Source organism: Schistocerca serialis, chromosome 3 (genome assembly GCF_023864345.2).
Source record: "Schistocerca serialis cubense isolate TAMUIC-IGC-003099 chromosome 3, iqSchSeri2.2, whole genome shotgun sequence".
Lineage (NCBI taxonomy): Eukaryota > Metazoa > Arthropoda > Insecta > Orthoptera > Acrididae > Schistocerca > Schistocerca serialis.
In genome coordinates this window covers 807,360,389-807,375,066 of record NC_064640.1, presented here as the reverse complement: position 1 = coordinate 807,375,066, position 14,678 = coordinate 807,360,389, and the positions used below count along the sequence as shown (strand labels likewise).

The 14,678-nt window shown below is 42.8% G+C and overlaps 1 protein-coding gene across 7 annotated transcripts in view; it reads right to left on the bottom strand.

Moving 5' to 3' along the window:
• Positions 1-14,448, bottom strand: part of LOC126470658 (nuclear factor 1 X-type) — a 597,492-nt gene extending 583,044 nt beyond the window's left edge. For all 7 annotated transcript variants that reach the window (XM_050098642.1, XM_050098644.1, XM_050098646.1 and 4 more), the window contains exon 1: positions 14,342-14,448. In XM_050098642.1, coding sequence (XP_049954599.1) covers positions 14,342-14,422 — 81 coding nt within the window. In that variant the 5' untranslated portion in view covers positions 14,423-14,448. The remainder of the gene's footprint in view (positions 1-14,341) is intronic.
• Positions 14,449-14,678: the final 230 nt, after the last annotated feature.

Sequence of the window (14,678 nt, the reverse complement as noted above, 5' to 3'; positions counted from 1 at the left end):
TTACGTTCGCAAGGTTAGACCAAGGATCATTTGTGTCAGACGACACATGATGACTGACATGACGTTTAATAAAATCACTCAAAGTCGAACAGAAGACGGCTTTAACATGGTGCAACGAAATGACAGAAATTACGTCTTTACGCTCTAACTAGTCTTGCAGAAGGTTTTCGGGAGATGTTCCAAGTGCGAACCTCACCACATTCAGCGTCCCGTCATAGCAGCAGCTTGGGAGTCTTTCAAAACTTTGAGGAGTACGTTGATTTTACTAAAGTGTAGCGAATACCCGAGCAACCCGCTGTATTTCGTGGAGACAGAACAGTACATCTCAAGTGAATTTTCCACTCTACACGATACCGTTCTTACAAACGTGGCCTGGAAATTGGTCCTAGAAGGATCTTGGTTGTCAGTAAGAGTCATTTCTTGAAGAGATATTTCGTTTATTGTAATAGAGTGTATGACTCGTCGAGTACATCATGAACACTGCAGAAGAAACATCTCCCCTTTAGCCGACGTTACTAATGCCAGTTATTTAATTAGTCCTGATAGTGGAAGAAATATTCAGCACCACTATTTGGCTTCCAAGGGGATAAAATGTGGTTGCCTAGAATTTCTGTGCGTGAACATCCAGAATTCAATCGCTAACACCGGCAAAGCGTTTCGTAGAGTAAAATCACATGACACTGTTTGTCCGTCCATCGGTTGAGAACGTCAAGTTCGACTACTCCTCGATATTTTCGTGAGGAGGTACAAGGATTTCCCTCTCCCTTCTCTCTGTCCCATCATAGTCAATACTAGAAACTCATGACATTAAACAGATGCTGTTATCGCAAAAAACTAACGTTTCGAGATGGAACGGTACCAATTGTACGAGAAGAAAGGATCCTTAATTCCACAAGACAGTACTTTGGTTTCAACAGTCAGTAATGAGGATCTCTGAGTCCTCAGATTTAGTGTATACAATGTAAGTAAGGTGGGAATATAGTGACTGAGTCTTGGGAAAGAATACCTCTATTCTGCCTGAGCGCTTCCGACCGGGTGTGTACCTCCCAAACGCCGCGTCTTGTAACACGAACTGCTTGAGACAAAAATGATTATCTGTGTGACATGATTCAGTCTAGTGAGTTCAAAGCAAAGCTCTTGAGTCAACCTATAGCAGTTGTACAGCGACTGGAGTATTATCCAGTGCCGTTTTTCTACATTTTTATTTTTTGACATGAAAACGTCTATTCGCTCGTCGGTAGATCTTTCTTGTGTGACATACTACACTATTGCTAATAGTTACGACAGTAATAATGCAATAATGAGTAAACAATGGTCACTTCTGTATGCGTTTCTCATGCCGTATTTGTTTTGCCTGTGATGTCATCGTACCATTAAAGGCACATGCGGGTGATCGTTGGGAATTAGCTTTGTTTAAAGTTATAAATTGGTGGAGATTGAGAATGTGTTTAGCTTGGACACTAGTTCGGGTGTCATTGTGCAGAGCTTATGGAGCACTTGTATGACCCAAAGTAACACATTAAAAATATTCGTCTGAATATAAATGAAAATCGCTACTAACTTGAAATTTACGAAGTAATGAAAGATGGCGTCTCATATGACTCGTAAATACGCTCGGAATGATAGAAAAAGCGAGTCAGAGGAGAGCGCGCGTCGAAAGGAATCCAAAAAGCCTAAAAAGCCCTGAGGCGAGTGAATACGAGAGCTACGGCAGCGTCGGAAAGGAAATGAAGAAACGGTGCAAAGCGACTACGTAGCCGGCCCATCGGGCATATGCTGCCAGCAACAGTTCTAACTTGTGACTTATCTATTCTGTAATCAATATACTACTCTGCGTACTCATTATATTATAGAGCTAGATAGTTAAATTACATATTAATACGAAACACTAGTTACGGTCTTAGCTCGACGTTTTCACGAAAAATCTACTGCGCAGACACGAACAGTGTACTCAGAATTTTTTTTTTTTCTGCGGCAGTTATAACGCTCCGTCATTGTTACTATCGTATTGGATCTCACGCAGTAAGGGTAAGTCTGAGAATTATTCGGCTGTTAGTGCCTTCACTTCCCAGTGTCCATCTCTGTAACGGGTGCCATCACTATTAGAACCACATGCGTTCGAGGGAACCAATTTTTTATGTATTTGACTACCTGGCTTTATTGAGCCTCTCGATGCGACCGCAGCAAAGTAGACAGGATGTGTGTGTCTCAGAATGGCGCCTTGTCCCTAGGACTGTCCGTCAAGTATACGAGATAGGCGAGAAGTGTTTCCCGCGAGCCCACGCCAATTCCTCGTGGCGCCAATAAATCGCAGCGGTGTCGGCCACTCCCTGAGTCGGCGATGCCAGTAGCACTGTGCGAACGTGTCGGGCCGCACACTTAAGTCACCAACACACTGCTCACCATGCTACCGCCAAGTCGTACAAATGCACTCGCAGATATTTTCCTACAGCGTCCAGCGTGCCGACAACTCTTTCGATAGAACCGGTTTCGATCCCCAATCCGACCGTGCCTTTCCTTTGCTGAGGAGTCCACCGTACTTTGTGTACTGAGATTCGAGGATCGTTCCGGCAGCGTGGTAGTACCTCTAGCCTTGTTTAGTTTTTGGAAGGACCCTTCAGGAGACCACTTGCCATTGCCTTTTGGTAACCAAACTGCTTCAGAATAATAAATGACACTGTCACTACGTGCTTGCGAATCGACCAGTGAATACATATTTGAGCAGAAAGTAGCGTAGGAAGTACAAGAATGGTTGAAATGGCTCTGAGCACTATGGGACTTAACTTCTGAGGTCATAAGTCCCCTAGAATTTAGAACTACTTAAACCTAACTAACACACATCCATGCCCGAGGCAGGATTCGAACCTGCGACCGTAGCGGTCGCGAGGTTCGAGACTGTAGCGCCTAGAACCGCTCGGACACTCCGGCCGGCGAAGTACAAGAGATGCCTCAAAATATATTGCTTCAGGTAGCAACAGCAAACTCCCGATTCTCTAAGGAGTCAGACTCCACAGCATCAAACGTCTAATTAAGAGGGTCGTTCAATAAGTAATGACCCACATTTTTTTAAAAAGCCATTAATATACATAGCCAAACGTCCTTGTTGGTGCTTTACATATGATGTCTTTTCTGTACGCCGGTGAAGTTTAGAACCGTTCTGGCAGATGGTACAGCCGTATTAAAGCGTCAAAGTGGCGTCTACGTACGGCTCACGTTACAAGCAGCGTGCTGTTATTGAATTCTTGTGTGCAGAAAAACAAACCGTGGTGAACATCAATACATGTTTGTGTGCAGTGTATGGCGATTCTTCAGTTGATAGGAGTACAGTTGGGAGATGAGTAAAGAAAGTTACAGTCTCAAGAAATACGGAAACAGAGCTCCATGATCAGCCAGGCTCGGGACGTCTTGTCACAGCCAACCTATAGTCCAGACCACGCACCCTCGGACTTCCATCTCTTTGGGCCGCTTAAAGATTCTCCACAGGGAACGCACTTTGAAAATGACAAGAGTGTCAGTCATGCAGCGAAAACATGGCTACGCCTATAGGACAAGAGCTTTTACCAGCATGGAATACATGCTCTTCCACAACGGTTGCGTACGGCCATAGAACGTGATGAAGACTACGTAGAAAAATAGGACATGGACATGACATGTTGATGTAGTTTGTCACCAAATTCTGACTCTTAACAATAAATATGTTCTGAAAAAAGTGTGGGGCCTTAGTTATTGAGCTTTACAAATGAATTAATGTGTTAAATATTTGCACGCAAAAGTGTAAGCGATAAAATGTTTGAAATTACGCTTGATTTTTATTGGATGTTGCGAAGTGCTCTCATTATGAAACACTAGATAATACAATCAGGATAATTTGTGCTCCATTTCAAGCAGAAGCGAGTTTTTCACGCACCTCAATGTTTATGACGTTATATCTCCTGTGCTATATGTCGTATAACGATATAATTTTTCAGGTACATTCGGCGATATATGCGAATACTGTCTGCAAGCTGCGTTGCGAATACACTCGTTTGCAAAGAAATAAGAAATCAAAACGTCATTCCTGATGCTGAAGTTTGGATGCATGAACAGCGAGAATGTAGTAAACAAAAAACTTTATTACTTTCATTAGTTTGTGGGGGTGTCAGCGAGAAAAAGGTTCTTAATGGTTTGAAATTATGTGCAAATTTTGTTGGAAGTCGGTAAGCACTCTCATTCTCAAATACTGGATGAATAAAATCTAGCTTTTTGCACGCCGTCAGTTCCTCCGCCTTAAGACCAACACACAGTTTCCATCAGTAATACTTGCCCCCGTTGTGTTAAACTTTTAACGTGAGACTATACCTTTCAATGGGTGACTTTTAAAATCTTTAAACTGGGTACCACTCGAAATACTGAAAATTAAATTTTTATTGACCCTGGAAGTCATTAGATACGCAACCACTAACTGGTACCAGGTTTCGGGATAGCAGTTTGGTAATATAGATAGTGCCTACAAGTTAAGTATTCGAACCACGAGCATTTGGACATTAAACTAACCAGCAGCTGGTTAATACACCTCATGTGTAAACTCTGTGCCTAGTGTCTAGTTTAAGTGCCATATAAAGCAGCTACGAGTAGCCAGCTGTACTCTAACTCTCTGCGGGGCTCGAACTGCCCTTCTTAGATAAGAGCGGTGGTAGAACAGTTTTGTCCCCGCTCTTTCAGGATGATCTTCCAGATTTGTTGAAGCCATAAAAATATAAACATTTATGTTATACAGTGAACATGTATCGCTGGTACGTATAGTTTGCTCAGTCACCGACTGTTTTATTGGCTGGACCATATGAGACAAAAGGATCATCCGAGACTACCTGAGGCCACGAATTTCTTGAGAGCACAAATCCAACTGGGAGACCTCATCATCGCTTAAGGGGTGTATCTACAAGGAGCTGACGAAAACAGACACTCTCCGTACTTAGTGGTAACATATTCTGGCTGTGGAGTTCCGAGGCAACTGACTTTGCGAAATGTAATTTAGGCTGCAGAAGAGAAATCACTTCAAAGAGAATCACTCGAAAGACAATCAGAGAGAAACAAAGACAGCAGTTTCAGCCAACCGATCCTCTTACTTTGTATATTTGAACTGCGTAAGAAATTGCAACTCTAGCACGAGTTTCATTATTCTCTCACGGAAATTGTAAAAATTAATGTGATGTGTTACACCATCGGACGTCTATTCCTCAGTACACAGCTTCAGTACACACTTTCAACATGGGCTTACGACAATTTATTCGTATCCGAGAGAACAGCCTTCAGGTCCCCATTCAGTCACCTAAAATTAAATTTTCAGTGTTCTCTGAGGAATACCGAGATTGTGCTTTCAGAGAGATCTTGTATGAGTTTCTCTTTCACATTTCTTTTTTCAACAATGGTTTCATATCGCAGAGAAGTCATGTCCAACCTTTCAGCTTACCTGGGCCACACTGGAAGAAAGCGAGTATTTTTGAGCCTCACATAATCTACTAAACACTAACTATAGCCACTGAAAAATATAAATTGGAGAGCTAGGTATGGATGGACCAATCAGAGAAAGATATCGTGTTCCGGGCATTTCAAACCGAATACTTTCAATTTATCATAAAATAAACGGAATTTCACAGATTTTTTTTTAACGGATCGTGTGATAGTTTCTCACTTCTTGGGCCGCTTTCGGCAGCATGCGGCCCGCGGTTTGGACACCCTTGTCTTACTGTCAATATCGGAGTGATGCTGATTACGAATCTTATTTAAAAATAATTAGATGAAATAGCTAGTACAAGCAAGGTGTGGACGCTATCTTCCACTGGGAGATTTGAGTCCAAAAATTTGAGCGCCCTCGTGAAATCGGTAGTAGAGAAGGCAAATGGAAAACTTAGATTTGTTTTAACAGTTCTAGAAAAATACGGTGCGTTTGTTAAGGAAACCACATACCAGACACTAGTTCGTCTCGTTATCTACAGAAGCTTGCAGTGATACGAAAATATGTGTTATTTCGGCAGTGACAGCCTAAGATTACGCTTATCTCACATCCTTCAGTCAAGTCAGCTAGAGCAGAGTGTGGAGATTACTGGGAATTCGTTTCAACTAGTCCGGTCTTTCGGCGCGCTACGCATTGCTTTCTGACTTCGGAGTCAAAAAATGTGTGTGAAATCTTATGGGACTTAACTGCTAAGGTCATCAGTCCCTAAGTTTACACACTTCTTAACCTAAATTATCCTAAGGACAAACACACACACCCACGCCCGAGGGAGGACTCGAACCTCCACCGAGACCAGCCGACTTCGGAGTCCTTCCGGGATAGACGTGTGGGAGCGGTAGCATATAGTGCCAGGGAAGTAGCGTGGCCGCTCGGATGCCTACTGCGCTGTCCAGGGGCAGATAACAGCTCGGCGGGGAACACCGAAACAAGGAGCATATCCACTCCATCTGGGAACACGGAAAACTTAGCAAATAATCGTTGGAAGAACATGAAACAAACCGAGCGCGGGAGCAGAAAGAACAAACTTATACGTCACACAGAAGTCGTGTAGCAAATTTGCTGAATTCTTCGAATCGCAAGCTGTTGACATTCTCTACAGATAACGCGGTGTGTCAGCTGTGACGTAACATCAATGCGGCCTCATTAGGAATCTAGAGGGCACTATTTTTCGGCACTATTTCATCTTACGCAAATATTGCGATGAGATTACGAGTCAATTACTGCGTCGTCGAGGGCGTGGCTCTAGATTCTCTTGCCTGCCTACCTCAGTTTTTAACAGCTCATACTCGTAATTTGACTGTATTATAGTCGATTGTTATGCTGTATTCACAATATTTATTTGGCAAAGTGCGGGGTTCGAAACTAAAATCTCTTCCATATGTGCCGCGCATTCAGGTAGCATAGGTGTAGCAACTGTTGCACAGACTTGAGTTTTACGTTGCTGTAATTTAACGCGTCGTGTCATGTAGTGTAGCTATTAAGAAACAGCTCGCAATGAAAACGAATAAATAAAAATTAATGAGGCTCTAGTTTGGTGCAGATTAAGTAAGTGTTTAAAATGTTCAAATGTGTGTGAAATCTTATGGGACTTAACTGCTAAGGTCATCACTCCCTAAGCTTACACACTGCTTAACCTAAATTATCGTAAGGACAAACACACGCACCCATATGCGAGGGAGGAATCGAACCTCCGCCGGGACCAGCCGCACAGTCCATGACTGCAGCGCTTAGACCGCGCGGTTACTAAGTACTTACACAATGTTAACTACACATTATGCACATGAACTCTGTTAGCCGGCCGCTGTGACCGAGCGGTTCTAGGCACTTCAGTTCGGAACCGCGCTACTGCTACGGTCGCAGGCTCAAATACTGCCTCGGGCATGGATGTGTGATGTCATTAGGTCAGTTAGGTTTAAGTAGTTCTAAGTCTAGGGGATTTATGACCTCAGATGTTAAGTCTCATAGTGCTTAGAGCCATTTCTGAACCATTTTGAACTCTATTAAATTATTCTGGATACAACCACACCCACGTAGATATGTAAGGATCCATTGGTACCTGACTTTGGAGCGTACCCTCTAAATAGTCCTGAAGATACTATAAAAGTTCTCTTCAGTTAGCTTTCTTACGATGGAAAAGCTACATTATATATATTTTTGATTTTTAAGGGGGAATTAATGAAATTAGAAAACCAGGAAACTGATTCCAGTCACATGAAGGTAGAGCAATTTTCTCTGAAATCAATCCAAAATGCAAAAAATATAGAGTGGAAGTTGTTTATTTATTGATTGTCAAAATAATGTAATTTACTTTTGTCAAGACGAAGGTTAAGAATCATCGGAAGTGATTTTCTAAAAAAGCGTCTTTGATAGTTGGATAATAGTTCACTATCTTGACAGTAAATACCTGTATTCACAAATGTATATCCAACTCTGAAAATGTATGTTGGGGTTTGTGTTTACGTTAACAGTGAACTTTTACCAATTTATTTATAATTTCCTAAATTTGCAATGCTCCCGAAATGTGTCGTAATAAAGCTTCTTAGTAATAAAGAGTGACTGGAGCAGGAAATGCATTTTAAAAGAATTTCGTTAGTCAGTCGCAGACCTGAACGAATACTTATAACAACGATAAATTTAAATTTTAACTGTAAAGATGTCTTTTTTGGTCTACAGAATACAAATTATCGCTATGTTATGTATTTTTTCATATTAATAAGTATGGATGCTGAAACACAAATGGTGTAATAAGTATGTAACGATGACATTTCCCAATATTTTTGGTTTCCCTGAACCTACTCCGTCTGAACGAAGTAGACTTGCACTCGGTAAACGGAGGTTGCATTTATTTTTTATAGGGTGAGATTTGTCACCCTCGCAAAAAATACGTTTAATGTAACTCTCTGCTGCGTATTATTGGAAAATACACACATATCACCACAAACACTGAAAAATCAGTATATGGAAATACAAATCTGTTAACACCGCTATAATCTGACTACCTCAGCCGGCCGGGGTGGCCGAGTGGTTCTAGGCGCTACAGTCTGGAACCGCGCGATCGATACGGTCGCAGGTTCGAATCCTGCCTCGGGCATGGATGTGTGTGATGGCCTTAGGTTAGTTCTAAGTTCTAGGGGACTGATGACCTTAGAAGTTAAGTCCCATAGTGCTCAGAGCCATTTGAACCATTTTTGACTACCTCAAATTCCGAAGAGCACCAGGTTCGTGTCAATAAGTAAAAGATTTTTGCAAAATAAATGTTAGAGATATAAAAATTGGAAATAAAAGTTACCGGAAGGTAGAAGCATGAACCAAGTGTGCACATATAAAACCTCATAGTCCAGTAAACCTACGTGACGTACTGAAACGTCATTTGCTGGTACATGCCTTATAAAGAAATTCAGCCTTAATTTGGTAACGTAATACACTAGAAAGATACTGTGATCTATCAAATACCTCTAATAGACCAGAAATCCGTCCAGAATGCAAAAACAGAATATCATTGGTTTAGCTTGTGACAGGTAGCACGACAGGTTTGGCTGTAACATTTTGAGAATAAGATAGGTTAAATTAGAATGTATCACGCATGCGACTTCTACGTCTCGCATTGCTACGTGAGTCTGCTTTACAGAAATATCACTCATCATACCTAGTGTGTCTTATAAAGAACAGCTTTTTAACCGCATGTCTCGAGGTATTCTGGAGAACCAGGGGACTCAGTGCGAAAAATAAATAAATAAATAAATAACCGCTTCAGACAACACCTGGAAACTGCCATGAGCAGTTCACTGATGAAAATTTCCATTAGCTTCCTGCCACTGCAATTCTAAACAAGCAGAAGCGGCTGTTCTCACAGCGCAATTGTTGTATCTATGTATTTGTTTAACCGCTGACGGTAATGAAAGTGAGACCCAATAAAAGCACACTGTTGCACCTTAATAATTGAAGAACTGCTATCATTTTAATAGTGTAAACGAAGGAACATATGATTTAAAAACATACGAAACTTTAAAATAACGAAATGGACATTGCTGATCAAACAGAGTATTTCACGTTCTAATAAGCCAAAATATTCCACCTGCTTTCATTTCGCACCGGCTCCATGAAAAGTGAATATTCCCAGGAGAAGAGTCTAGGAACAGCGCTAGGTTTGACAGCAGAATTTTTTTAATTTGCTTCCGGATCATGAGTATGTAGTGATGATGGTGGTGATACATGGGGAAAAAGTGAAATGGGCAGTTCGGGTTAATGAAAGTGCAGAAGTCTTGTTTTAAATGAACGTAAATGAAGTATGCCTAGACTGCAATAAAAATCTAATAAAATAGAAACAGAATTGTATTTCGTTTTTTGTCTGTTAAACAGATGTCAAAACATGCAGACACGGGCGATGAAAGAAAAATAAAAAAACAAAAAAAAAAACGGATGAATTAAGCCATATTGACAAACGATGATATTCAAGAGGAAGAGTGTGACAAGATTATATCTCATTCTCTTCAGTCAGAAAAATGCTCAAGAACTGTTTAGAACATAAAGGCAAGCACTAAAAGTCTCTAATTCAATGATCTTTCACCCTTAGCAATGCTTTCTTGACGACAAAAAGATTGCACATTGGATTCGATGTTAAACTAGAGGTCTTCCCACAGTTGTCTGTTTCAGGTGGTTTTAGTTTCCAGTACTTATATGTCTAAAGAAAGTGTTACAGTGTTTCAGGACCACCATTCGAGTTTATGTTTTCCCCACTTACCTAGGAACATAGGCAATAAATTTGTAAAGTTAAACCACTTTCCCTATTTATGGTCGAAATAAAAAATAATTTGTGGAAAATAGAAATAAAAGGGAAAAAAATGCAAAACAAGTTGTACCATATAAGAGATAATTCAAAGAGATAGTTTTTAGGCCCGTAGTACAAACAGGAAATGTAAAGTGACTGCTTTAAAAGTAACATTCCGATTCTAAAACACGTACAACAGAAACAAATCAACAAATGTACATGGGTCACACTTTACTTTGTGCTTCGGAAAACAAGACTAGCACGACAGAATTATTTCTATTTCTTCTGTAAGATCTTAGCGGTCTAGACAAATGCTGTATTTTAATACAGCTGTACAATTAATATTTTACATTTATTTCCGATGTGGTTACCAGAAAATTATTTCACGACTGAATAACCGTTCAACCGGGGAAAGTTTTACCTTGCGATATTTCAATGCCACGTGACACTATGTTCGATTGTGTAACGAGGCGACACGGATAGGCTTGTTAGCTAAGATACTGTATCTGCCGAGAGGACACAAATAAGTCTCACTGCTTATCCCACCAACAAGTTTAAAGTTCTGTATCGTTACTTGCCCGAAAGCATCCCTCGGCTGTACTCGCTCATTCAAGACGAGTATCAAATCAAGTGAAATGAAAGTATTTATTAAGGAGTGGCGGATTCCGTTTGACGGGTGAGTCTGCGGGAGTGCGGTAAGGCGTCGGAGAAGCAAGGCCAAACAAGAGATGCCGACACTCTGAGGCCTGCTGCCCACTGAATGAAAACACAGTCAAAAGAGAGCACTACAACTGATTGCTAGGGCAAGTATGAGAGGATACCAGGGCGTAGAAGTTTAGCGGCCGTAGGAACCAGATTACGACCGGTCCCGTTAACCAGAGCTGACAAATCTGAGTTTTTTAAAAAATAGATTTGTGGGCAGTTTATTTGTCGCAGACTTGCGAGCCAAAGGACTGAGTGAGATACGGAGCCACAACGGTGCAAGCTGTACGTCATATCAGGGCTTAGATTACTGATCTACAGTTCTGGACTCGTCCCCAAGCCGCTTCAAGTTCGGTATTCACGGCGTGGGAACTGTTCTCAACTGAACTGCGGAACTCGTCAGGTAGAATCATTACCAGCAAAGTATTTGGAACATTGATTAATTTTACTGATTGTTTTGCATGGTGTTCGTGACAACGCATAGTAAAACTACTTCAGTGTATTCTTTAGGAAAAATGGATAAAATCTGAAGGTGCCAAAGTTCATAAAGTAAAAACAGAACGATTCTTTAAAATTCCTCAGACACTTACAAAAAATGAATCTAGCTGTCATTTTAAATAAGCACAGTTATTTTGTCAAGCGGCGGAAACACTCTGGATGTCTTACACTGTATTTCAGTCGTCTCGTCTACTTCGGACACTCTGAGATCTCCAAGCGTGGTCGCAGTTTCCTAGCCATTGTCTCTAAAATTAGGCGGAGCACAAGGTCTTACACCCGTAAGACGTCACTCTCGCGTGTACGTTGGAGAGGAAACGCTAAACTTAATTTCATGTTAAGAAATGCCTTTGAACTATCCGTGCGGAGCGCTAAAAGTACAAAGAGGGGAAAAAATAATTCGTGTTCGACAGGCTTCTTCTAGCATACTAACACCGCTGCAACAATGGAAATATTGAAAGGGCTACGAAATTAAATGAAGAGAAACAAACACTGAAACGAAATTCAAATTGACACAAAAAAGCGAATAATTTTTTATCTTCGTAATAATTTCGATAAGATCGGTAGCATTTAAAAATCGTATTTAGCTCAGATTTTTGGACATCAATTGTTCTGCACCGTCTAGTGCCTACAAATTAATCGCGATAATCGGCAAACGGCTAAATTGTCACAAATATAGCTCGTTGCAGCTTCTTACCTTTTTTAAATTATTAATTTCTCCATGAGAAGAGCGGTGAGTACCACAGCTGTAGATAATTGCCGCTGCTCCTGGTGTAAGATTTTCTGTTTAAAAAACACGATCAATTAACGACCTTTAGGAAGTCGAATCCTGTCGTGTTTTTTAAGCAAAAGACTTCACAACTAGAGCTGCTGTTACTGACAGCAGTGGTCTTTTACTGTAAGGCAAAGCGGACGCAGTTTGTCTGTTACACTACGCTCACCAGGTCCAAGTGGAAAGTGTCCTGTTGAAGCTGTTCGCCCGCAAGGCGTTCCTGCACAGATGTCATACGTCCCAAGGCGAACAGTACTTAACGGCAAGAAACTAAACACTACTCAGCCAAGCAGCTGATCTACATTTCATACAGATTTTTAGAGGGAGTATCAGGGTAAGGTTTCACTTCTTCTCGTGCAACTGGAAAGCATAACATTCCCGTACAACACCTCCACTATGCAGGGCGGAAAACTTTGTGAATTGTTATATTTAAGTCTAGTTAAACAGTAACAATACTTCAGCCGCAGTTAATGGACTTTATGAGACACTATAAATTCGTTAATGCTTTATAGGATATATAACAGGCTACAGTGGATGGCACATGAAGATTCCAAGCCACCGGCTTACTCTGGGGTGCAGTGTTCACCCAGAATGACAAAACATGTTGACTTTTGACCTGGACTGCCGTACAAACATGTACGTGTCGTTATCGCCTTAGTTGCGAGAAAGACCAGCGGGGCGTGTAAACCGAGACATATTTGGGGTACAGTTACGCTATCTGAAAGCTACTTAAGTGACTCAGGCACAGAGCGGCTGTCCTATACTGATATCATCCCACCGGTATCTCACCATATCTCCAACTACTTCTGTATAAACCACCGAGGAAAACACTAATTTTAATGCCGATCACGTTTTCTAAGAGCATGCTATACTGCTCAGAGGATAAATAGGGCACACACATCGCTGGCAGTGTAGACATTGGATATTTATAAAAAAATTCTGGGAGATTTTTACCCTTACTAAATTATGTAATAAGTTGTGAACAGTTTAGTCTGGCGTGTGTTCCAGCAAGTGACAAGTACATAACATACTACGACTTTCACGCGAACATACCGGTGTTATCAAACAAAGGAGGACCTTCACTGAAATCATGTCGATATTACGAAAATATATTCATCGTTATTATGTAGACACAACACAGCGATTTCCAAAAATTTATTTTTGATGTTTGTTTATCGGTATATTTGAGGCGAAATTTCCTAGCAAGCAAAAGTAGATAAAACGAGTTAGTAGTGTAACGAGGTTGGTCAAACCGCCTGCATACAGCTGCTCAATAGCAAATTTAGTGTCAGCACACCCGTTTTGCGTTTCGTTTCTTAACATCGTCAGTGGGGTTAGAGATTTGCTTGCTATCGTTTCACTGTCTCAGGCGTGTTTCAGTTTTAGTATAGACAGTTACAATTCTGCGACCAATTTTAGCACTTCTCGTCATTGTTGTGACGTACAAGAGTTACTGTAACAGCATTCACAGCAGAAATGACGATAGGTGCAAAATCGACCGCCCACTGTCATTGTGGTGTACAATGTCGCCCAGCAAAACTACACACTGACGATGCTTTGACAGGAACCGGCAAACCCATCCGGTCAGAAGAAAACAATAACAAAGGTGTTAGATGCAGACGTTTTGTCGAACCACAGCACTGAGTCAGTAAGAGCGGGGGATGGCTCCACACACGAAGGACTCGCTAGCGGGTGACATGACGTTCGCGTAGTGGAGCGGTGCAGCCGAAAAGGCGCGAAGGGATGGCGCGGCCACGTGCACCCCGCGCTGTCACTCAGTGCGGCCAGGCCCCGCCTACGGGCCCCCTGGCAACCAGTCACGTGACCGCCGACGCGCCGCACTCCGCCCCTTATCATTTTCACACGAGCTTCACGCCTACGCCGGCAACAATAACAAACAGCTGTTCCCCGCGGCGGCCGACACCTCCTCCGGCGACGCGCGCCGTACGGCACTACACAGCTGCCGAGCGGCTCAGAGCCGGTGTGAAGCCCGGCGACAGATAACACTCACAGTCGGTCCACAACGGGAGGGTGGAGGTGCAAACCAGATAACAAAACAGCGGGAGCGACAAGAATGTAACGAGAAGAGAAGCGAGGGCGAGGAGCACACCTGTCCAGACGAGGGCGCCTGCAGGTATGTCGAGACGTCGGGCTCCACCATGCAGCTCCGCAGCGTGTCGGGGATGAACATGGTGCGAGCACGTCGGCGGCGGCGCGAGTACTGCCGGCCCGGCAGGCTGGCGGCGGCGGCGGCAGCGGCGGCGGCGGAGGCCGGTACGCCCCGCGGGGGCGGGCCCTCGCCCCCCTCCCGGGTGGGCCGGCCCGGCGCCGCCCCGCTGCGCCCCGCGCCCCCCGCGGCCCCGCACCGCCGCGGCGACCACGTGCGCTCCGCGCAGCGCAGAGCCCAGCCGCAAAAAGAGCGGCTGCCGCAGCCACAATCCGCACCG